General features: G+C 31.3%; 11 protein-coding genes across 11 annotated transcripts; 2 read left to right on the top strand and 9 right to left on the bottom strand.

Annotated features, from left to right (window-relative positions):
- Positions 1-1021: 1021 nt before the first annotated feature.
- LOC128951482 (zinc finger protein 33B-like) lies at positions 1022-3122 on the bottom strand. Its single transcript, XM_054296733.1, has 6 exons — positions 2477-3122; positions 2167-2400; positions 1787-2056; positions 1533-1697; positions 1325-1436; positions 1022-1235 (listed from the first exon to the last, which is right to left on the bottom strand). Exons 1-6 carry the CDS (start codon positions 3120-3122, stop codon positions 1022-1024), a joined length of 1641 nt encoding a protein of 546 aa, XP_054152708.1.
- A 445-nt stretch (positions 3123-3567) lies between these two features.
- Positions 3568-5723, bottom strand: LOC128951471 (zinc finger protein 33A-like). The gene is made up of 6 exons (XM_054296722.1): positions 5026-5723; positions 4716-4952; positions 4348-4617; positions 4070-4234; positions 3875-3986; positions 3568-3781 (listed from the first exon to the last, which is right to left on the bottom strand). Exons 1-6 carry the CDS (start codon positions 5585-5587, stop codon positions 3568-3570), a joined length of 1560 nt encoding a protein of 519 aa, XP_054152697.1. The 5' UTR covers positions 5588-5723.
- Positions 5724-6563: 840 nt separating this feature from the next.
- On the bottom strand, positions 6564-8141 carry LOC128951460 (zinc finger protein 99-like; the record flags this gene model as incomplete). Its single annotated transcript, XM_054296711.1, has 4 exons — positions 7520-8141; positions 7211-7447; positions 6841-7107; positions 6564-6703 (listed from the first exon to the last, which is right to left on the bottom strand). Coding segments are annotated over exons 1-4 (1266 nt in total), but the record flags the coding sequence as incomplete, so codon positions are not given.
- A 261-nt stretch (positions 8142-8402) lies between these two features.
- Positions 8403-9483, top strand: LOC128952348 (6-phosphogluconolactonase-like). The gene is made up of 3 exons (XM_054297735.1): positions 8403-8984; positions 9050-9091; positions 9173-9483. Exons 1-3 carry the CDS (start codon positions 8406-8408, stop codon positions 9401-9403), a joined length of 852 nt encoding a protein of 283 aa, XP_054153710.1. The 5' UTR covers positions 8403-8405; the 3' UTR covers positions 9404-9483.
- A 296-nt stretch (positions 9484-9779) lies between these two features.
- Positions 9780-11694, bottom strand: LOC128952320 (telomere zinc finger-associated protein-like). The gene is made up of 5 exons (XM_054297699.1): positions 10999-11694; positions 10555-10929; positions 10313-10477; positions 10102-10213; positions 9780-10018 (listed from the first exon to the last, which is right to left on the bottom strand). The coding sequence occupies exons 1-5, from the start codon at positions 11633-11635 to the stop codon at positions 9802-9804; spliced, it is 1506 nt and encodes a 501-aa protein (XP_054153674.1). The 5' UTR covers positions 11636-11694; the 3' UTR covers positions 9780-9801.
- A 248-nt stretch (positions 11695-11942) lies between these two features.
- LOC128951449 (uncharacterized) lies at positions 11943-14582 on the top strand. The gene is made up of 6 exons (XM_054296699.1): positions 11943-12522; positions 12582-13287; positions 13376-13439; positions 13518-13645; positions 13708-13950; positions 14058-14582. The coding sequence occupies exons 1-6, from the start codon at positions 12062-12064 to the stop codon at positions 14580-14582; spliced, it is 2127 nt and encodes a 708-aa protein (XP_054152674.1). The 5' UTR covers positions 11943-12061.
- A 257-nt stretch (positions 14583-14839) lies between these two features.
- Positions 14840-16277, bottom strand: LOC128952376 (uncharacterized). The gene is made up of 4 exons (XM_054297770.1): positions 16065-16277; positions 15812-15923; positions 15183-15489; positions 14840-15101 (listed from the first exon to the last, which is right to left on the bottom strand). Exons 1-3 carry the CDS (start codon positions 16246-16248, stop codon positions 15279-15281), a joined length of 507 nt encoding a protein of 168 aa, XP_054153745.1. The 5' UTR covers positions 16249-16277; the 3' UTR covers positions 14840-15101; positions 15183-15278.
- A 442-nt stretch (positions 16278-16719) lies between these two features.
- On the bottom strand, positions 16720-18084 carry LOC128952337 (uncharacterized). The gene is made up of 4 exons (XM_054297723.1): positions 17404-18084; positions 17119-17325; positions 16934-17041; positions 16720-16869 (listed from the first exon to the last, which is right to left on the bottom strand). The coding sequence occupies exons 1-4, from the start codon at positions 18011-18013 to the stop codon at positions 16781-16783; spliced, it is 1014 nt and encodes a 337-aa protein (XP_054153698.1). The 5' UTR covers positions 18014-18084; the 3' UTR covers positions 16720-16780.
- Positions 18085-18452: 368 nt separating this feature from the next.
- On the bottom strand, positions 18453-19692 carry LOC128951438 (zinc finger protein 567-like). Its single transcript, XM_054296688.1, has 5 exons — positions 19596-19692; positions 19192-19473; positions 18920-19084; positions 18649-18760; positions 18453-18564 (listed from the first exon to the last, which is right to left on the bottom strand). Exons 1-5 carry the CDS (start codon positions 19690-19692, stop codon positions 18453-18455), a joined length of 768 nt encoding a protein of 255 aa, XP_054152663.1.
- Positions 19688-20858, bottom strand: LOC128952359 (uncharacterized). The gene is made up of 4 exons (XM_054297746.1): positions 20352-20858; positions 20049-20255; positions 19863-19952; positions 19688-19797 (listed from the first exon to the last, which is right to left on the bottom strand). Exons 1-4 carry the CDS (start codon positions 20824-20826, stop codon positions 19745-19747), a joined length of 825 nt encoding a protein of 274 aa, XP_054153721.1. The 5' UTR covers positions 20827-20858; the 3' UTR covers positions 19688-19744.
- A 299-nt stretch (positions 20859-21157) lies between these two features.
- Positions 21158-23740, bottom strand: LOC128954381 (zinc finger X-chromosomal protein-like). Its single transcript, XM_054299960.1, has 8 exons — positions 23173-23740; positions 22871-23077; positions 22680-22787; positions 22406-22609; positions 22053-22334; positions 21774-21938; positions 21503-21614; positions 21158-21414 (listed from the first exon to the last, which is right to left on the bottom strand). The coding sequence occupies exons 1-8, from the start codon at positions 23585-23587 to the stop codon at positions 21303-21305; spliced, it is 1605 nt and encodes a 534-aa protein (XP_054155935.1). The 5' UTR covers positions 23588-23740; the 3' UTR covers positions 21158-21302.
- Between the last annotated feature and the right edge of the window lie 1067 nt (positions 23741-24807).

Raw genomic sequence — 24807 nt, 5'->3', positions numbered from 1 at the left:
TAATGTATTTATAGTAAATAATTTTATTACTTTTGTAAATAATAGTAAGTAAATAATTGTAAAAATTTTTAGTTTTTATTTTATAAGTTATTTATGTAATATATAATAGTTATTGTATTACTTAGTGTTTTATACTGTTTGTTATGAATCCCAACATAAGTTACTATGTAAAGTATCCAGGTGAAATATTAAATGTCAAAATCTAAATAAAACATTTCAAAATCTATAATAAACACAATTTTGTCAACTAATATATTCATTAATATTATCATTAACGGTAATAATAATAATTATTTATTTCTAAAGTTTGTTTTTTAAAAATATAAGTTTAGTTTTGCTGTTTTATTCATTGAATTTTTTTATTCAAATAATTTATCAATAGATTAAACAACAGTGATAAGTAAAATAAAATCATTTTTCAATACATATCTCATATAATTTTTATTTACATTTTTTTAGCAAACATTTATATAATATAAATTTCATATCATAGACTATATTCTATACAATTGGTTTTATAATATTATTTAATGTCATAGTAATACAGTAGTGTCTAGTTATTAGATCAAATTAATATATATATATATATATATAAATATATTTATATTTTAGACATAGCTTTGCCGGTCCAGTCTATATAATGAAACAATTATTTATCAAACCATTTCATAGTTAAGATACCGGTAATCACTTATTGACGGTCCAGTCCTTGTGATTTAGGTTTGACACTATATTTCGACGATTATAAGTAATGTTTAGTTAATTTGTTTAAAATATTTTTTATATACAATAATTTTATACAAAAATCAAATGATGCTTTTATATAGTTAGTTTTTTTTATAGTTAATTAAGATACATTTCAACATGTACTAAACATTTCAATTAACTACAATTAAATAGAAATCAAATATAAATTTAAACAATTAACTGTACAAAACTGTATTGATTTTATTATTAAACAATTAATTTTTTTTAAATACAGAAAAATTAATTAATTATCATTCAATTTATTTAAAAACAATTACTTATTTCCCGACCAATCTTTATGATGTACTCTCAGATGAGATTTAACATTACTTTTGCTCGATATCCGTGTATTACATCCATTTACCGGACACGAGACACGTCGCCAACCCGTATGTGATTGCATATGAAAATCCAAATATTGTTTAGATTTAAACAATTTGTTACACTGAGGACAGGGCAGGTGTGGATCGTTATGTAGTTTCATATGTCTGTCATATGCATCATATATAAGAAAATAGTAGTGAAATAGAAAAAATAAAATAAAACAAATTGTATATAGAATTACAATATACAGTACTTTTTCAAATCATTACTAAATCTAAACATTTTGTCACATCCGGGCCAATGACACGACAGTGTTCGGGGTATGTCCTCATGGACTCTATTTATGTGTTGTTTCAATAGTTTTTCTTAAATAAAATTAAAAAAAATAAATATATTATTTGGTACACAAACATAAATAAATCATTATATCTTTACTGTAATTATGGGTAATTAATTGTTACCTTGTTTAGTACAAAAATCACAACCAGGCCATTGGCACCGGTAGTCATATTTATTGCTGTGAATGATTTGATGTGTGTTTAGAGTATTTTTGTTGATCGTCCGATACTCACATCCGGGCCAATCACACACATAGTCACGGATACCTAAATGCCTTTTTTTATGCACTGCAATATTGTTATCCATTTAAATATAATGTATATAAAATAAATACATATATAGAGATATAAACAAATATAACTAATACTTGAAATACCTGTTAAAACTGAAATATTTAGCGATTTATACTGACAGCCCTTCCAATCGCAATAATGATACGGAACTGACCGTCCGATGCCGTGATGTAAACGTTTATGTAATGCTAGTGAATGTCTATTACAATAAAACTTATCGCACATATCACACGGTATAGTCTTAGACGGTTTCACGTTTTTATGGACGCGCAACACGTGTCGATTGAGAGCTGTCTCGCAATGGATAAACATTTGACAATATTTACATTGAAATTTCGATAGAGTTTTGGCGACTAAAACAATATAAATAAAAATATTTATAGATTATCTACTATTAACAAAATAATTTATTTTAAAAAAAATTATAATTACCGATATATGAAAACCCATAAACTATACATACTTTGAGATTTTCGTCGATCACTTAATTGATCCATACCTTCACCCACAGTATAATGTCTACGACTATGTCGTCTTAAAGCGTCATAACCGACATAATGCTCGCCACAGATGTTACACTTGTATGGCTTAATCTTGAGGTGATATCGGTTGACGTGTGCCTCAAAATCTGGAAATTTAATGCTTTTATATTCACATGTCTGGCACTGATAGCTGCCATCACTAGTAAGTGTATCATCTGTTTAGTTAATAATGTAGTTAATAATTATAAGATTGTGATTATAAATATTACCATCAAATTTGTTAATAAATACCTCTTAATTGTTGCCTTTGTTTTGCATACTCATCACTATATGATTTCATATGTTTACCACTTTTAACTGTCTGTCTATTGCTGTCACCATCTGTTACTTCATCGACATCTCTTAAAATGATTTTTTCATTTCTTTTGAATGCAATATTTAAATTTTTCTTAGTTTTCTTCAATGTATTTGTCTTAACATTTGTTGTCCAACTATTATCTAAATCTTTGTTATCATTGGTCTCATATGTATTATAATTATCAGAATCTGTAACCTCTTTAACACATCTTTTATTTGTTTTCTTTGATTTTTGTAATTTATTTGTCTTAACATTTGTCTCCAATTTTTTATCGCAGTCATTGTATTCACTCTTAACTACAACTAAATTATCTATTATCGTCTTACTCTTCAAATGTGTCTCCAATCGATTGATTCTGTCTTCTATGACATCATTTTGTTGGCAAACAATACATGTCTTAACATTTATTATCAAATCGTTGACCACTTCTTCATAAAATTCAATTTCTTTGACAAGTCTTTCATTTTGTTTAACCACTTCTTCAAACACATCATTCACATCAATCGTGACACTTATGTCTTGTGTTTTACGACTTCCAAGTCTTGTATTATGTTTTATATTATCATTACTTTGATTCATGTCTTGTCATTAAATCATTTCAAACATAATTTCATCAAAAAATTTTGACTTAAAATCCAAACAAAACATTTGAAATGTAAACACAATTTTGTCAACAAATATATCCATAATATTCATCAATAATGTCAACATTTTGTATAAAATTCCGTATATTAGTGATTGAAAGTAATGTTTAGTTAAGTTGATTGAAATTTTTTTATATTCAATAATTTATCAAATATTAGACAATATTAGTGATTATCTAATAATGTAACTTATTATGACTGACAATCAAACTATTATCGTTTATAACATTTATAACTATATATTTAACAAAATGAAATGTATACAGGTAGAATAAAAAAAATTATTTAAACTTTATTAAAATTTTATTATTAAATAGTTTTAAAAATTAAGTAAATAAAAAACTATTATTTATCATTCAATTTCATAATTTATTAAAAAATCACTTATTGCCGATCCAGTCCTTATGATGTACTCTTAGATGTGATCTAACATTACTACTGCTTGATATCCGTATATTACATCCCTTTACAGGACACGGGACTCGTATCCAACCCGTATGTGTTTGCATATGAGTTATCATATGTTTTTTAGTCTTAAATAATTTGTTACACTGAGGACAGGGCAGATGTGGTTCGCTATGACTTTTCAAATGACTGTAAATTAAATTAATAAATACAAAAAGTTTTCATTATTTGTGCTCATTATATATAATATAAAACAAATTGTTTGTAAAAATTGATAAATACTTTCTCAGATTATTATTAAATCTAAACATTTTGTCACATCCGGGCCAATGACACGACAGTGTTCGGGGTATGTCTTCGTGAACTCTTTTCATATGATCTTTCAATAGTTTATCTTAAAATAGTTTTTATTTGCAAAAAAAATAACAAAATCATTAAATATAAGTTAATTTTTAAAAAATGTCTTTTTTAATGTACCAGTTTTAGTGCAAAACTCACAACCAGTCCATTGGCACCGGTAATCATTAGTATCGTTATGTGTTAGACGATGTGTATTCAGATTTGATTTGGTTGCCGACCGAAACTCACATCCGGGCCAATCACACACATAGTCACGGATACCTAAATGGGTTTTCTTATGCACTGCAAGATTTAAATATCAATTTATAAATATAAAATTTACATACATATAGAAATATATAACAAATTAGTTAAACATTTTCGGACAAACAACTGGGGCTTCTCCTTACACATACCTGTGACTAATGCATTATTGGTTGATTTAAACTGACATCCCTCCCAATCGCAGTAGAAAAGCGGTAACTTCCGTCCAATGCCGTGATGTAAACGTTTATGTATGACAAGTGAACAGCTATTACTATAGGATTTGTCACACATATCGCACGCAACCGTTTTAGTCGGTTTAATGTTTTTATGGACGCGCGACACGTGTCGCTTAAGCTCTAACTCGCAATGTATAAACTTTTGACAATATTTACATTGAAATTTTGATAAAGTTTCGGCGACTAAAGTAAAAAAATAAATAAAAAATAAATTATTCTATGGCTATAAAAATTATGCATTTATTAACAATTATATTAAGACATAATAAACTTATCCATACTTTGAGATTTTCGTCGATCACTTAACTGATCCATACCTTCGCCAACAGTATAATGTTTGTGACTCCTATGTCGTCTTAAAGCATTATAACCGACCAAATGGTCGCCACAAATGTGACATTTGTATGGCTTAATGTTAAGATGTTTTTTGTTAACGTGTGCCTCCAAGTCTTCAAATTTAATATATTTATTATCACATGTCTGGCACTGATAGCTACCATCATTGATAAATGTGTCATCTGTTTGCATATTATAATGATTATTATTAGACAAAAATTTCAAATATTATCATAAAATCAATTAATAAAATACCTCTTAATTCTAGTCTTTGTTTTGCATACTCATCACTGTATGATTTCATGCGTTTTCCACTTCTATCTGTATGTCTATTGCTGTTACCATCTGTTACTTCATCGACATCTTTTAAAATGATTTTTTCATTTCTTTTGAATTCAATTTTTAAATTTTTCTTAGTTTTCTTCAATGTCTTTGTTTTTACATTTGTTGTCCAACTTTTACTAGAGTTGTTGTCATCACTTGTTTCACATGATTTATAATTATAAGAATCTGTAACCTCTTTAACACAGCTTTTCCTTGATTTTTGTAACGTTTTTGTCTCTAATTTGTTATCGCAGTCATTGTATTCACTCTTTACTTCAACTAAATTATCGATTATCGTCTTACTCTTCAAGTGTGCCTCCAATTGATTGAATCTATCTTTTATGACATCATTTTGTTGGCAAACAATACATGTCTTTATATTTGTTATCAAATCGTTGACCACTTCTTCATAAAATTCAATTTCTTTGACAAGTCTTTCATTTTGTTTAACCACTTCTTCAAACACGTCGTTCACATCAATCGTGACACTCATGTCTTGTGTTTTAAGTCTTTAATGTCTTATATTATCATTACTTTGATTACTATCATGTCTTGTCTTAAATCACTTCAAAACATAATTTAATAACAAATTTTTGACTTAAAATCCAAAACATTTGAAATGTAAACACAATTTTGTCAACAAATATATCTAAATATATAATAATATTCATCAATAATGTCATTCATTCAATGATTATATTAAACAGTATATAAATTTAATCGATTTTAATATAATTTTTATATAATAATATTATAGTAATAAATTAGTTTAGTTTATTTTGATTGAATTTTATTATTATTACTACATTTTTATATTAATTAATTAATTAATTAAAAAAGTAAATGAATTATAAATGATTTTATTTTTTTTATTAAACACTACTAATTGCCGGTCCAGTCCTTGTGATGTACTCTCAGATGATGTCTGACATTAGTTATGCACGATATCTGTGTATAACATCCGTCCACTGGACACGAAACCCGTCGCCGACCAGTATGTGATTGTATGTGAAAATTCAAATACTTTTTACATTTAAATAGTTTATTACAGTGAGGACAGGGAAGATGTGGTTCGTTATGTGTTTCCATATGTCTGTAAATTTGGACAAAAAAATAAGTTTTGATTACCTGTTGTCATATATATTACAGTTTCAATTAGAAAAAAGTTTTTAAAAAACAAATTTTTTTTTATATATTTGTGTTATTATTAATATTTGTCAATACCTTTTCAAAACACCAGCAAATTTAAACATTTTGTCACATCCGGGCCAATGACAGGACAGTGTGCGGGGTATGTCCTCATGGATTCTCACCATATGTTGGTTTAATAGTTTTTCTTAAAATAAAATTTTTAAATTACCGTTAATAACAGTTTGATACTTAATTACAACTAAAATTATCATTGATTTTACAAAATATAAAAATCATCATAAAATATTACCTTCTTTACTGCGAAACTCACAACCAGGCCATTGGCACCGGTAGTCAAATTTATCGCTGTGAACGATCTGATGACTTTTGAGATTATATTTGGTGGTCGACCTAAAGTCACAACCGGGCCAATCACATTGCAAATCACGAATACCTAAATGTATGCTTTTTTTATGCGCTGCAATACATAGATAGTATCGATTAAACAAACAAACAAAATTAGGTAATGGTTTATATTGTATATACAAATATTATTATTAAATAAAAATTAGTTAATTATGGGGGGAGGAAGTGCTTATCCCTTACGATACATACGCGCGATCGCTGAAACATTGATTGTCTTGAACTGACAGCCCTCCCAATCGCAGTAGAAAAGCGGTAACTTTCGTCCGATACCGTGATGTAAACGTTTGTGTACAGAAAGTGTACTTTTATTACTATACGATTTGTTACACATATCGCACGCAAATTTAGGCAGTTTTATGTTTTGATGCACGCGCAACACGTGGCGTTTAAGCACATTTATGTTGTGTATGAATTTTTGACAATATTGACACTGATATTTAGATAAAGTTTCGGCAACTAATGTATGAGGAATTAGAAATTAAATAATAATAATAAATATCTGTAAAATTTTGTTTATTATTATTAATTATGTGAAAACGTGTACAAAATTCATCAATACTTTTAGATTTTCGCCGATCATTCAATTGATCCAATCCTTGTCCAACATAATAGTGTTTAACTCTTTTATGTCGTTTTAAGGCATTATAACCAAACAAATGTTCGCAACACATGTGACACTTATATGGCTTTATTTTGAGATGATTTCGGTTGACGTGTGTCTCGAAATCTTCAAATTTTACGGCTTTATAATCACATGTCTGGCACTGATAGCTGCCATCACTGGTAATTGTGTCATCTGTTTGAATATTAAGGTTTTATCATTAGATTGTGATTTCAAACGTAATCATAAAATCAATTAATGAAATACTTTTTAATTTTTCTCTTTGTTTTGAATACTCATCACTGAATTGTTTTATGAATTTCACACTTTTAACTGTCGGTTCTTTGCTGTTATTATCATCGGTTACTTCTTTGACATCTTTTAAAATTATTTTATCGTTGCTTTTAAATGCAATTTTTAAATTTTTCTTTGTCTTCTTCAATGTCTTTACATTTGTTATCAAACTTTTATCTGAATCGTTGTCATAACACGTATCAGAATCTGTAATCTTTTTAAAATATTTTTTATTTGTTTTCATTGATTTTTGTAACCTTTTTGTCTTGACATTTGTCTTAAAATTTTTGTAGCAATCTTTATCATCACTCTTAACATTAGTTGACTTATCGATTGTTTTACTCTTCAAGTGTGTCTCTAATCGACTGATTCTGTCTTTTATGACATTATTTTGTTGACAAACAATACATGTCTTCACATTTACCACAAAATCGTTGACCACTTCTTCATAAAATTCAATTTCTTTGACAAGTCTTTCATTTTGTTTAACCAGTTCTTCAAACACATCGTTGACATCAATTGTGACACTTATATCTTGTGTTTTATATCTTCCAAGTCTTGTATTATATTTTTTATTATCATTACTTTGATTCATGTCTTGTCATTAAATCATTTCAAACAAATTTTTATTAAAAAACTTTAACTTAAAATCCAAAACATTTGAAATGTAAACACAATTTTGTCAACAAATATATCGAAAAACATTCACCACTAATGACAACACATATATCGCATAATACAGTAAATAGTACAATGAATTCTACAAATAGGCGGAACTTATGACATATGTTACAACTATTATAAGCGTTCTAAACATTTTGTATGTATATATATATACTGTCTAATAGTTATAATATCTATGTGTTGTGCTGTGCATCCAATATATACTTATAGAAACACTTATAGTGTAAATATTTTGTACAATATTTTTGGTTTTAAACTCATTTTTTCCTCTCAAATGTCTCAACAAATTCGTGTCGTAAAGACCTCGCGGGGCGACTGTCCGCAAATCGTTCGCTCACTACTGGAACAGACATCGCGAGACAGTACAGACAAAGTCTTCAGTGTTGGTCTGTCGGGCGGTAGTGTTGTTGATGTACTCATCGAAGCACTTCCGTCGGCCGACACCGACTGGTCAAAGTGGCGATTCCTATTGTGCGACGAACGACTTGTTGCCGAAGATAATCCCGACAATACTTACGGCCAGTACGCACGTCGACTGGCGCCACAACTGGTGAAAGTCGAGCGGCGACAATGGCTTTCCGTCGACACTGCTCTCGACCCGCAACAGGCGGCCGATGACTATGAACGTCGTGTTCGGCAAGAATTGTGCGGCGCTGACAGTGCCGACCAGTGGCCGAGTGTCGACGTACTGGTTCTCGGAATGGGCGAAGATGGACACACCTGTTCACTGTTTCCCAGTCATCCACTTCTCGAGGTAAGTGTTAATCATCCGTCGTTTTCGTTCATTTGTTATCATGACTTGAGTTTTGGTCGTTACAGGAAAAGAAGCGATGGATTGCCGCCATTACCGACTCGCCTAAAGTATGTCAAACATATCGAACCTTTGACTTTGTGGTTGTCTTAAGATTTTTTCAACTTTTTATTTCTCTTCTCTTACTACAGCCGCCGCCGTCTCGCGTAACGATGACTCTACCGGCGGTCAACGCGTCTCGATTGGCAATCTTCGTCTCGTTGGGCGCATCAAAGGCTCAAACACTGTACGACATGTTTGTCGATCACAAACCACTGCCGGCCTCATTGGTGGCGCCGCCGTCTGGCCGAGTGGTCTGGTTAGTTGACGACGCCAGTGCCCGTCTGTTACCGCCGTCAGTGCTTTCAACTACCGTCGGTTAAATCAATATTGTGTTTGTATAAAGTAATGGTTCGATGATTGACTTCGGCATTAATTATAAAATCTAAAATATATTTTTTTACCGGTAAATTAAATTTTTTCTTTAAAGTAAATTGTGATGAATTATCTTAAGTTAATGTGTATATCAAATAAACAAATCAAATATTTAATATAAATTTAAATATATATTTTTAAATAAATCAATGTTTTTTAAATTACTTTACAAAAGTGTAACCTTTTATTATCATTACCGGTACTGTAATTTTATATACGATAATATACCGGTAAATTAAAAAATATTTTTAAACTTTAACAAACGGTAATCTTAAATATTTACACATTATTAACAAAAACAACAACAACAACAAAAATATCTCCCGTTCCCAACAATTATCAAAAACTATGTTTTAGTTTCAGACCAATCCTTGTGATGAACACTCAAATGTTGTTTAATATTACATTTTCGCGATATCTTTGTCTCGCATCCATCGACCGGACATTTGAATAGTTTTACTTTTCGGTGCGATATCAGGTGTGCCTCCAAATACTTATTTGTCTTAAATATTTTGCTACAATGAGGACAGGGTAGATGTGGTTCGTTATGTGTTTCCAAATGTCTATACAAACAAATATTACGGTAATTAAAAAAAAATTATCATAACTTTTCTTAAAATAAATAAAAATTTCAATTTCCAAATACATTGTCAAATCATGGGTAAACCTAAACCGTTTGTCACATCCGGGCCAATGACACGCCAGTTTGCGGGGTATATCTTCGTGAACTCTATTTATGTGTCGTTTTAATAGTAACTCTAATTAATAATTTTTTTAGAGAAAATACCCGGGGGCGGGGGAAAGAAATTAAATTTTATTATTATTTATTTATTATATTATATATATATATAGTTTACCTTGTTTAGTTCGAAACTCGCAACCTGGCCACTGGCACCGGTAGGGTAGTTGATCGTTGTGTACAAATTGATGTATTTCTAAATTTTTTTTGGTAACCGCCTTAAACTCACAGCCGGGCCATTCGCACACAAAATCACGAATACCTAAATGTATCTTACGGTGCACTAAGTAGTTACAAATATTACCGGTAAATAAAAATTACAAAATATAGGACAATGAGGAATGACAGCTCAATACCAACCCATTAAAGCTGGTTTCGAGTATGACTTGAACGGGCAGTTCTTCCAAATACAGTAATAGTAGGGAACAGTGGGACCGATGTTATGTTTAATACGTCGGTGTCGTTCCAATGATTTTCTATTACTATAAAACTGGTCGCACGAGTCGCAGGCCAACGATTTCGGTGCAATCACTTGATCCAAATCAGTGCGATGTTTGTCTAACTTATGATGTCTTAAATCATGGCAACCGAAAAACTGTTCCGTACAGCTGTCGCAGTTGTATGGCCTAATCTTAAGGTGAAGCCGATTGACGTGTGTCTCGTAGTGGACAAACTTACTGTTTTGATAGCCGCATGTATTGCACAAATAAAAGCCTTCGTCGGTTTTCGAGCTAACTGTGCGATTCAAACAAAATAATTAATTTAAAAAAAAACTCTTAATCTTTGCCATTAATTTACACTAACGTCTTAATGCTGTTCTTTGTTCTGCATATTCATCATTATATGGTTTAATCTTTCGTTTTTTAACAGTCGGTCCAATCTTTAGCCGTTTAGCAGTCGATTCACTTCTGTCCACATCATTGTCCACTTCGTGGATATCTTTCAAAATGGTTTTATTGTTAGTTTTAAACACTATTTTTAAATTTCTTTTCTTTTTTGTCATTGATTTTGTCTTTAAATTTGTTTTGATTTTTATATCGCTCTCTCTTTCATCACTTAATTGTTCAGATATTGTCGAGACATTGGTTTTATCTGAATGTTGTTTGTTATCGACATCTCTTAAGTCTTCAATACTACTTTTATTTGTATTTTTCGTTTTCGTTAATTTTTTTCTCTTTACATTTGTCTTCAATTTATTATAGCAGTCATTATCATCACTCTTAACATTAGTTGACTTATCGATAGTTTTACTCTTCAAATGTGTCTCCAATCGACTGATTCTTTCATTTATGACATCATTTTGTTGACAAACAATACATGTCTTAACATTTGTTATCAAATGGTTGACCACTTCTTCATAAAATTCAATTTCTTTGACAAGTCTTTCGTTTTGTTTAACCACTTCTTCAAACACGTCGTTCACATCAATCGTAACACTCATGTCTTGTGTTTCATAACTTCTTAAATCTTTTTTTATTATAATTATTATCTCTTATATTATTATCATTTACTTTGACTTTGAAGTTGTGATTATAAAATCTATGAAAACATTTCAAATATAATGTAAATATTATTATATAATAATAAATAGTAAACACATTTCAAACAAATAAATAACGCTTTTTAATAGTCAATGGATTTCTAATACTATATTCTCTATAGAAATGTCAACAAATCTATCACATAAACTGTACTTTTTTTTATTAATAATAATAAATAAAATGCATTATTATATTAGTATTATTATTGGAAAAAAATTGTAATAACAATAATAATCACTAAATAATAACTAAATTATATCATAACTTATTATTAACCAATTGTTTGGTCATCGGTTTATTGGCCACTACTGGACACTACAACGACAATGTCCAACAAAAACAATCACTCGTATTACGGCAACAATTACTACGGTTACTCGGCCAACAACGATGCCAATAATCAGTTTTACGGCGCGCCCGCAGCAGCAGCAGTCAGTGGTGTCAATCATCAGCCGCCGCTACCGCAACCACCAACAGTAGGGCATCAGCAGCAGCCGCCGCCACCACCATTCCAGCATCAGCCAACCGGGACTCCGGCCTACGGCAACCGTAACTTGACCTACGGTGGCTCAGGACCACCACGTAACAATGGAGGTCCCGTCGCCGCCGCCGCCGCACCAGCTAATGGACAAATGCCGCCGCCGACAGACAATAATAATTACTATCAGCGTCGCCGATATTATGGCCAAAATAAGGGTCAATATCGGGCCCAAGTGATTGACTATACCAATGGCAGCTCTAATCAGTCGGCGACGACTGGTAATTATACGGGAAATACTCATAACAGGTATTGTTAAGCGAAAAGAGTGACCCGAGTTTTGTGACCAAATTTTATTGTTGTTTCAGTTCAATGACAAGACCCCCGTCAGGACTATTGCCACATCCAGAGACCACAAATCTACAGCCATTTCATAACAGTCATCAGCAATCATATGATAATTCATCAAAAACCTCGCAATTGACTGGACAGCCGACACAAACCTCTCAACCAATGTCTGATTATTCGGACCAATCATCAGCATCATTGTCGTCGTCCTACTATTCGAGAGGGCCTCCTTCACAACCAGTACAGCCACCAATTCAACCACCATTGCCATCGACATCATATCCGGCACAACCACCGCCACCACCACCCTTATCATCATCAACTTCCCATCAATCACAGGCCACTGGCCAACAATCTCACGTTAGGACACCATCTCCTCAAATGATGACATCATACGCCAATCAATCAACCTCTCAATATGGGTCCGCTCATTACGGACGAGCGCCTCCACCACCACCACCATCTGGCCAACCTCCATTGCCAATGCAACCACCGCCACCTGTACCGCCTCCTCCATCGTATCCACCGCCACCCGTCGAAGTTGTCGATCTCGGATCGCCATCGCGTGGCGAGTCAAACGAATCGCGAATCGACAAACTAAAAGCCGAAGGAATCGAAAGCCGACAACAAAACGAACTGAAAGGCTATTGGTGTCTGATCTGCGAAGTCTTCTGTCAGAACTTTAATAACGCTGAACGACATATAGAGTCACCCAAACATCATAAGGTTTGTCAGCAAAAAAAATATTAAAAATATTTCATTCGTTACTAATAGTTATGTTGTTTTTCATTATTATAATTACCGATATTTTTAGACCAAAATTGGCGATACCTTAAAAGGTATTGACGCCAAATATACCATCAAAACTGATAACATAAGTAAGTGATTTGTTTGCTTATCTGTTAGTAATTTTTAATTGTGTTGTTATTAAACATTGATAATTGTCATACAATTAGGCAATATATCGGTAGCGTTGGCCCGTAAGAAGGAATTGTCAAAGATTAGCAATGTTATCAAAAACGACTACTTTAACGAAGGCATTCGTCTAAAAGATGGCATCGGCAAAGAGGCCTACATTTGTGAGGTATAACTAATTAATTAAGATTTTAGTCGACAATAGATCTGATCTCTTCATTCATCAAACAGAACTGTGGCGTATCCATTGAATCACTGCAAGAGGTGGTGAAACATCTGGAACTACACAAGTTATTTGCCCAGCAATTGAAGATATGCAGCAAACCGATCATCGGACTCGACTTCATCAACGAATTTATTGATCCCAATCCCAACAGACCCCGAATATACGAGTGTGTTATGTGTCATACTTTCAATACGACCAGCGGTATCATCACTCATATATGTAGTTTCAATCATCGCACGAATTTCATTGTGAGTATTATATAAGAGAATTATAAGAGTTTTTTTATTGATGCAAAACCTCAATGATTAAGATTATAATAACCGGTAATTATTATATTTTTTAAAAAAATAATCAGAAAAGGATTCATCCGTCGGAAGCTTCCGATTTTCGAGAGGAAACTCCGCAGTCCACCCTAGAGGCCGGTAAACGGGCTCTCGAATTAGAGACACTGGTCGGTCGCGGCGAGTATCGGGTAATAAATCAAGCGGCACCGCCTAATTGTCTGGCCGGAAACGTATTGTTCACCTATGGTACTGATCGACCGCCAAAACAGACCGCGACGTCATCGTCGTCGTCAGTAGCTGTTGAACCTCAACAGTCATCATCAGTGACTAAAACATATTCCCAACAAATAAATATGCCGTCAAAATCCAAATCTGTAGCCGATATGAGTCCACTCGAACGTGTGTTTCGCGTACGGCTGACATCCGAACGGGATGTGGTCTTAGTAACCGAAATGATCACAGATATTACCAAATCTGTAATGGAGTACCAAATGAGACAAATGTCCCCAGAATTGAAACACCAGATTAGGCAACAAATTGGTGACAACAACAACATCAACACAACACCTAAAAAGACATTGTCTTCATTTAAATAATGAGTTTAGTATTTTAGTTTTAATTTTATATTTATTTAAGTAATTTCAATATTTTATTATTTAATTTATATAACGAAATGTAATGTAACGAAAAAAATATTGTGTACAAAATTTTTGTTTTGTTTTTCTTTAAAAAAATCAATGATAAGTAAATAATTTACTAAATTATAATTACCAGTATATAAATTAATATATATATTAATGATGGTTAATGAGACAATAGTCGCGGGATCGGGTGTCCCGTCAATGACCGTCCGAGTAGTAGAAGCAGTTTTTTTTGGTTATTTTTTAATGATGTCAACAAAAATATATATAATGATCACATCATATATACAGTAAGTATTACAGGTAAGTAACGGTAAAAGAAATTTTTCCCAAAAAAAAATCTTTCAATTACCGCACATAAAATTGATGTCAAGTCCACACAAATGCAATGTATTGATTGATAACTTTGGATTTAAACCGTTGTGACATCGAGGACATGGTATGTTTGCCTGTCTATGCTTTTCCTGCAGATGCCTAAAGACATTTTTTAAAAAAAAAAGTTAAAAACTAATTCAAATCAATTATTATTATTAATAAGAATAAAATTAGACACACATTATAATACATATTTATTTGAAACAAATTTTCTAAATGTAAATCTCAGATGATATCGACTACAGTATAATACCAGAGAATATATACTCTGTTTGTCTAATTTCCGGACCAATCCTTATGATGTACTCTAAGATGTGATTTGAGATTAGGTTTGCACGATATCCTTGTATTACATCCAAAGACTGGACACATAACTGATTTGCGACCCGTATGTGATTGCATGTGATCTTTCAAATACTTCTTCGACTTAAACAGTTTACCGCAGACTGAACAGGGAATATGCGGATCGTTGTGTAACTCCATATGTCTGTGTATAACAAAAACAACAATAAAATAGACCCATTGATAAGTAAGTAAATAAATGATTTTTTTTAATTACCGGTAAATATATTTTTTAAACGTTTATTCACAACATATTAGTAAAGTATTAAAAAAACGATTAAATAATATATACCGGTAAATATATAATTGAATTTCGTAATAATTTTAAAATATGCAAAACTACTATTAAATATTACACATTATCCACACCCACCCACACACACACACACACACACACACACACACACACATGGAAAACAATTTAGTTATATATAAAATTAATTATATAAATTAAATATAAATATTACCTTGTTAATAATTGTTTAAAACGAAACTTTTTGTCACAATCAGGCCAATGACATTCATGTATATAAGGACTGGTTTCGTGAACGGTTGTCGTATGACGTTTCAAATTGCGATCTATAGTTATCAATAACAACAACAAAATTTACAACAAAAAATAAAATACCAGTAAATCAATTCTAAGATACGGTAAAAAAATATTTATTACCGAAAATATATAACTATATACAGTATTTTTATATTCAACATTACCCGTACCTGATTTACCGGCATATTCACAGCCAGGCCATTGGCACCGGTAGTCGCATTGTTGAGTGTGTACTGTACTGTGTCGGTTCAAATCCATTTTGGTGACCGTCTGATAGTCACAACCGGGCCATTCACAGGTAAACTCTTTGACACCCGTGTGTCGGTTGTGATGGTCTAATAACACCAAAAACATCAATAGTTTTTTTTAACAATTACCGGTAGTATTTATTATGACAGTTAGATATTTTTAATGAGCACTGGTATGCTATTTTACATACTGATCAACAAGGATTTATTATGCGACTTAAATGAACATCCGGGCCAATCGCAGTTCATATAATTCAAACTTCGGCCAATACCGTGACTGACCTGTCGGTGTTTGCGTAATGAAATCTCGCTGCTATAAAACTTTCCACAAACTGTACATTTGACTCCTTTGTTTTCAAATTTCACGTGCAAATGGGCGCGTGTTATGTGTTGTTCAAGCATTTTCATACTTAGGGCTGTATAGTCGGCACAGTAGCTACACTTGAATGATTGTGTTGGTAATGATTTAGCTAAAAAAAATAAAATAAAATACAAATTATTGCTTGAAAAATGAAATTAAACACAAATTAGTTAATTACGATCTTTGGTATAGTTGTGAATCTGTTTCCTATGTTTGCTCAGTATATGTCTGCCGTTATAGCGATTCGGGCAGAGATGACACTTGTATGGCGTAATCTTCAGATGATGTCGATTGACGTGCGATTCAAGACTATTAAAATCCTGACTAAGATATTCACAATTTTTGCATTGATAGCTGCCATCACTTCTACGTGATGAAGCTAATCATTAAATTAATATATTGATCAAATATTATGGTAATGATTGTCTACCTTTTAGTGCTCTCAATTGATCTGCATATTCATCACTATATGGTTTGTCTTCAGTTATTGTTTCATCAATTACTTCATACTTGTTATAAGTGTTACTCATCTTAATAGCTAACAAAGAAAAAAATTACTGGTCATTAAAATTTCAAATATCTTATACAAAATATTTTTTGTTTAAAAATTATTACCATCGCTCACAATATTATGTTTTTTTCTCAAATGTTTTAGACAATCACTCAAACAGTAAAAACCAATACAACAAACTCGACATTTGAATGGCTTAATCTTCAGATGTTGTCGATTGACGTGTGCTTCCAAAGCACGAAATTCAGTGTTTTGATAGACACAGGACTGGCATTGATATCCACAACCGATACCTATAATACGGGTCTTATCTGATGATTAAGAGATAGATTAAACATTATATAAATAAATATCACATTTATATATAATGATCAACTCATGTCTATTACCTTTGAGTAAATCTCTTTGTATTTCATATTCAAGACTATATGGTTTGTCATCGCTTATCAGTTCCGGCAACAGTTCTTCATCTGATTCATAATCACTTTCACTGCTGTCTTCTACTCGACGTTTTAATTTAGTTCTCGGTTTTCGTACAATTCGTGTCTTAACTTTAGTTTTGATGGTTTTATTGTCACCTTTTAGGTCATGTATTGGTTTCGCATAATTCAAGGTTTCATCAGTCGGTTCATTGCTATTAATATCAGTCACATCTGCAACACATCTTTTCTTCAATGTCTTTGTTTTCAATTTGTTATCGCAATCATTGTATTCATTCTTAACTTTAATTGAATTATCGATTGTCTTACTCTTCAAGTGTGTCTCCAATTCACTGATTCTGTCATTTATGACATCATTTTGTTGACAAACAATACATATCTTCACATTTCTTATCAAATCGTTGACCACTTCTTCATAAAATTCAATTTCTTTGACAAGTCTTTCATTTTGTTTAACCACTTCTTCAAACACGTCGTTCACATCAATTGTGACACTCATGTCTTGTTTCTTATGTCTTCCAAGTCTTGATTGTCTTATATTATCATTAATTTGATTCATGTCTTGTCTTAAATGACATCAAAAATAATTTAATAACAAATTTTTGACTTAAAATCCAAAACATTTGAAATGTAAACACAATTTTGTCAACAAATATCCAAAACATTCAAACATTACGTAAATGTTATTTAACAAAAATATTTTATAAAATGTCATAATTTTAATTAAATTATTTTATTTACAATATTTTTAAATTAGTGTATAACGTAATTAAAAATAACAAAACATTTATTAACATTAATCAAACACTCGTATTATATTAAAAAAAACAATTTTATTAAATAACAAGTCCTATCAAATACCGTATATAAAATTTATTTTAAAATTATCATCTATTGCTAAATAGACATCAATTGTATAGTATATTCATTGTTTTTGATAATATCCGTGTCGTATACACATCACAGATACTATTTCCCGATTGGAAACCCCCCTATAATCAACTCTTATCATGTATTTTCATGTGATCTTTCAAATATCTATTGGCTTTAAACATTTTAGGACATCGAGGACACTGTTTGTCTGCCAATCCATGTTTGTTCCGTACATGACTGAACGTTAATTAATAAAAAATAAATTAACAATTAATAGCTAAAATTAATTATAGTAAAATAATATATATATATATATATTACATGGACAACAATTGCTTAAAACGAAACTTTTTGTCACACCCGGGCCAATGACATTCATGTATATAAGGGGTTGTCTCGTGAATTGTTATCGTATGCCGTTTCAAATAGCGACCTATAGTTAACAAACAAACAACAAAAAAAACAATCAATTAAATCACTAAATTGTTAATTACTTGTTACCAATTACCGGTAATTGTATAAAAAAAATTATGGCACCATAATAAACAATAAAAAGTTGATTACCATACCTATGATATTAACAAACCCATACCTGTTTTAGAGGCATATTCACAGCCGGGCCAATGGCACTTGAATTCAAATTTTTGATTGTGTCGCTCGCAATGTCTGTCCAATTCACTTTTGGTTACCGACTTATAGTCACAACCGGGCCATTCACAGGCAAACATTTTGATACCAGTGTGTCGTTTCTGATGGTCTAACAATAACAATAGTTTACATGCAATTAGATACTTTTTTTTAAAAAAAACTTAAATGGATAGATAGATGTTTTTTTAAGTGAAGATCGGTATGTTTTTTACATACTAATGAACTGTTTCTTTTCACATGTCTTGTATGAACATCCGGGCCAATTGCAATTAATATACGGCAAACTTTTGCCAATACCGTGATAAGTACGCCGGTGTCTATAAAACGAAGCCTCGCATCCAAATGTCTTTTGACAGTCCGGACATTTCACTTCTTTGGCTTCAAAGTTCACCAGCAGATGGACAGTTGTAATGTGATGTTCGAGGCTTTTCACACTATTAGCAATATAGTTGCAGTAACTGTAGGAACACTTGAGTGATAGTTGCGGTACTGATTCAACTAAATAATTATATAAACATTAATTAATGTAAAAAAAATATTGATATTAAATAAAACAACTTTAATTACGGGTTAAAAAAATTGCAACAAAAATAATAATTAAGAAATAGTTAATCAATTACTCTCTTTAGTTGTAAAATTGTGGATCACTTTTCTGTGTGTGTTTAGTATTTGTCTTCCTTTATAGCGCTTCGGACAGAGATGACACATATATGGCATAATCTTCAGATGATTTCCATTGACGTGTGACTCAAAAATAGTGAAATTTGAATTATGAAATCCAATCATTGCAATGATATCTACCGTCACTTCTACGCGAAGAGGCTGATCACCAATTGAAACAACATTTAGTTATATTTAAAAACAATTATTAAACAATCATTGTCTACCTTTGAGTGCTCGTAATTGTTCCACATAGTCATCGCTATATGGTTTGTATTCATTTACTGTTTCATCAATTACTTTATAATCGTTAATTTCTAATAAAACAAAACAAAACAAAAATTAATTGTTATTTTATATATCTTATAAAAATTATTATTATTATAATTTTTTTGGACAAAAACGATGATTACTATCGCTGACGATATTATGCCGTCTTCTCAAATGTTGTATACAATCACTTAAACAGTAAAAACCAATACAACAAACCCGACACTTGAATGGCTTAATATTCAGATGAAATCGATTGATGTGTTTCTCTAAAACACGAAACTTATAGTTTTGAAAGTCACAGGACTGGCATCGATATCCACTGCCGACACCTGACAGATGTGTTTTGTCTAAATAATTAAGATATAAATTAAAATATTAAATACAAAAAACAATATCATATCATATATTAGTTTCAAATGTCTATAAATTATATATAGTTTTACCTCTGAGTGCATCTCTTTGGGCTTCATATTCAAGACTATATGGTTTTGCATCACTGATCAGTTCCGGTAATTGATTGTCATCTGATTCATAATTACAAGAACTAGAAATTTGTTGACAATTATTATCACCTTTTAGGTCATGTATTGGTTTCGCATAATTCAAGGTTTCATCAGTCGGTTCACTGCTATTAATATGAGTCACATCTTTGACAACAAGTCTTTCCTTTGTATTCCTTGTCTCCAATTCACTGATTCTGTCTTTTATGACATCATTTTGTTGACAAACAACACATGTCTTCAAATTTGTCAACAAATCGTTGACCACTTCTTCATAAAATTCAATTTCTTTGACAAGTCTTTCATTTTGTTTAACCACTTCTTCAAACACGTCGTTTACATCAATTGTGACACTCATGTCTTGTTTCTTATGTCTTCCAAGTCTTGATTGTCTTATATTATCATTAATTTGATTCATGTCTTGTCTTAAATGACATCAAAAATAATTTAATAACAAATTTTTGACTTAAAATCCAAACAAAACATTTCAAATGTAAACACAATTTTGTCAACAAATATATCAACAAAAAAAACATTCAAACATTACGTAAATGTTATTTAAATAAAAATATTTTCTAAAATGTTATAATTTTAATTAAATAATTTTATTTACAATATTTTTTAAATTAGTGTATAACTAATGCAAATATATATTATTTCTTAACGTAATTAAAAAAACAAAACATTTATTAATATTAATCAAACACTAGTATTATATAAAAACAATTTTATTGAGATGTCAAGTCCTATCAAATACAATGTATTAATTAATACCGTATTTATCATCTATTGTTAAATAGACATCAATTGTAAAGTATATTTAATTGTTTTTGATAATATCCGTGTCGTATACACATCACAGATACTCTTTCCCGATTGAAAACCACCCTATAATCAACTCTTATCATGTATTTTCATGTGATCTTTCAAATATCTATTGGCTTTAAACATTTTATGACATCGAGGACACTGTTTGTCTGCCAATCCATGAAAGTCCCGGACATGACTGAACGTTAATTTAAAAAAAATGTCAATAAAAAAATTAACAATTAATAGCTAATATTAATTATACGAAATACTATAAATTATATTACATGGACAACAATTGCTTAAAACGAAACTTTTTGTCACACCCGGGCCAATGACATTCATGTATATAAGGGGTTGTCTCGTGAATTGTTATCGTATGCCGTTTCAAATAGCGACCTATAGTTACCAAACAACAACCAACAAAAAAACAATCAATTAAATCACTAAATTGTTAATCATCACCCTTGTTACTAATTAACTGTATAAAAAAAATTATGGTAACGTAATAAACAATAAAAAGTTTATTACCGTACCTATGATATAACAATCACATACCTGTTTTAGAGGCATATTCACAGCCGGGCCAATGGCACTTGTATTCACGTTTTTGAATGTGTCGCTCGCAATGTCTGTCCAATTCACATTTGGTTACCGACTTATAGTCACAACCGGGCCATTCACAGGCAAACATTTTGATACCAGTGTGTCTTATATGATGTTCTAATAATAACAAAAACAACATATATTTTACATGCAATTAGAGATACTTTTTTTTAAAAAAAAAATGGACAGTTAGTTTTTTTATAATGAACATCGGTATGTTTTTTTACATACTTTTCATCTGATTTTTCACATATGTCTTGTACGAACATCCGGGCCAATTGCAATTAATATACGGAAAACTTTTGCCAATACTGTGAAACTTTCGCCGGTGTCTGTAAAATGAAGACTCGCATCCAAACGTCTTTTCACAATCACTACATTTCACTCCTTTGGCTTCAAAGTTCACCAGCAGATGGACAGTTGTAATGTGATGTTCGAGGCTTTTGACACTATTAGCAGTATAGTCGCAGTCACTGTAGGAACAGTTGAGTGATAGTTGCGGTACTGATTCAACTAAATAAATATATAAACATAATATTGATATTTAAAAAAAAATAGTTAACAAAAAATAGTTATTCAATTACTCTCTTTAGTTGTAAAGTTGTGAACCGTTTTTCTGTGTTTGTTTAGTATATGTCTGCCTTTATAGCGTTTCGGGCAAAGATGACACATATATGGCGTAATCTTCAGATGATCTCCATTGACGTGCGACTCAAGAATAGTGAAATTTGAATTATGAAATCCACAATCATTGCAATGGTATCGGCCGTCACTTCTACGCGAAGAGACTGATTTGAAATCAATTGAAACATTTAGTTATAGTTTTTTTAAAAAACAATGATTATCGGTATTGTCTACCTTTGAGTGCTCGCATTTGGTCCACATATTCATCGCTATATGGTTTGTATTCATTTACTGTTTCATCAATTAGTTTATATTTGTTATAATCGTTACTCATCTTAATTTCTGATAAAATAAAACAAAAATTAATTGTGATTTCATATATATTATGCAAAATAATTTTTTTTAAAGAAAAAAATGATGATTACTATCGCTGACGATATTATGCCGTCTTCTCAAATGTTGTATACAATCACTTAAACAGTAAAAACCAATACAACAAACCCGACACTTGAATGGCTTAATATTCAGATGAAATCGATTGATGTGTTTCTCTAAAACACGAAACTTATAGTTTTGAAAGTCACAGGAATGACATCGATATCCACTGCCGACACCTGACAGATGTGTTTTGTCTAAATAATTAAGATATAAATTAAAATATTAAATACAAAAAACAATATCATATCATATATTAGTTTCAAATGTCTATAAACTATACTATAGTTACCTCTGAGTGCATCTCTTTGGGCTTCATATTCAAGACTATATGGTTTTGCATCACTGATCAGTTCCGGCAATGGTTTGTCATCTGATTCATAATTACAAGAACTAGAAATTTGTTGACAATTATTATCACCTTTTAGGTCATGTATTGGTTTCGCATAATTCAAGGTTTCATCAGTTGGTTCACTGCTATTAATATGAATCACATCTTTGACAACAAGTCTTTCCTTTGTATTCCTTGTCTCCAATTCATTGATTCTGTCTTTTATGACATTATTTTGTTGACAAACTAAACAAGTCTTCAAATTTGTCAACAAATCGTTGACCACTTCTTCATAAAATTCAATTTCTTTGACAAGTCTTTCATTTTGTTTAACCACTTCTTCAAACACGTCGTTCACATCAATCGTGACACTCATGTCTTGTATTTTATTACTTCCAAGTCTTGTATTATGTCTTATATTATCATTATTTTTGATTCATGTCTTGTCTGAAATTAAATCACTTGAAAAATGATTTCATCAAAAAAAAATGTTGACTCAAAATGTAAACAATTTTTTGTCAACAAATATATCCACAAAAAAAAACATTCAAACATTACGTTTATGTTATCTATATATCAATAAAAAAAACTTATAAAGTAATAATATTTTTAAAAAAATAATTGTATTTACAATTTTATAAATTATTGTATAACCAATGATAAAAAATATTTTATAAAAACATTTATTGTATAATTATTATTTTTTTAATGAAAAATATTCAATCATACAGTTATATATACAATAGTTATTGTAACCTTAAATTTATTAATACATATATATTATATTCACATTATATTTAATTAATTTTAAATCTTAATAAAATCAAGTTTCCAACGAAAAAGTTTAAAAGTGTTGTGACCAGAGATGCGATGGGAATGAATGGACACAACCGATGAAAAGGGTTTCAAAAAATTTATTCAAAAATTAAAAAAATTGTTTTTTTTTGTGTTTCAGAGAAAATGAAGACAATTCAAGTCAAAGTCAAGAGAGAGAGAGAGAGAGAGAGAGAGAGAGAGAGGGTCAGCCGACCATTTTTATAATGGTTGATCACAAAAGGGTCAACCAATCAGAGAGAAGGAAAGGGATGTCAACTGTGTGTTGGTGTTGGTGGCCATCTATGGGCACATCCGCCCCTCTTTAGCGGTCGGCTCTCTTCTGCCGGTTCCAGAAGGGCTGGTGATTGTCGGCGCAGAAACGGCAATTGCGATCTTCTTGTCGGCGGCTCTCCTCGGCCTGGAAATCGGCCTCGACTTGTTGATGTCGAATTTCGGTCCGCGTTTCTTGCCTGGCCTGTTCAGCGTCGGCTCCATACCGATCCCATGATTGAGATCGGGACAACTCATGGGTGGCCGAGACCTCAGCAAAGCGATTCTTGAAATTTTTGTTGTTGCCCTTCGAGACCATCACCTGATGAAAACGGTCCAACCATTCGCTTGGACGATGCGGGTCTTGCGGGTCCTAACCTCCACCATTGCCTCCGACGGTTGCCATTTCCCAAAATTTTTCAAAAAAAAATTTCACAAAAACAAAACTTTTTTCTTTGTTTCGAAGTTTACTGTCTCTACCAATGCCTTCCCAAACAATGACTGCCAACT

This window comes from Oppia nitens, unplaced genomic scaffold (genome assembly GCF_028296485.1).
Source record: "Oppia nitens isolate AA-2021 unplaced genomic scaffold, nextdenovo-longstitch-racon4-pilon3 scaffold11_pilon_pilon_pilon, whole genome shotgun sequence".
NCBI lineage: Eukaryota > Metazoa > Arthropoda > Arachnida > Sarcoptiformes > Oppiidae > Oppia > Oppia nitens.
Note: the sequence above shows the minus strand (reverse complement) of the source record. Positions and strands in the feature narration are given on the sequence as shown.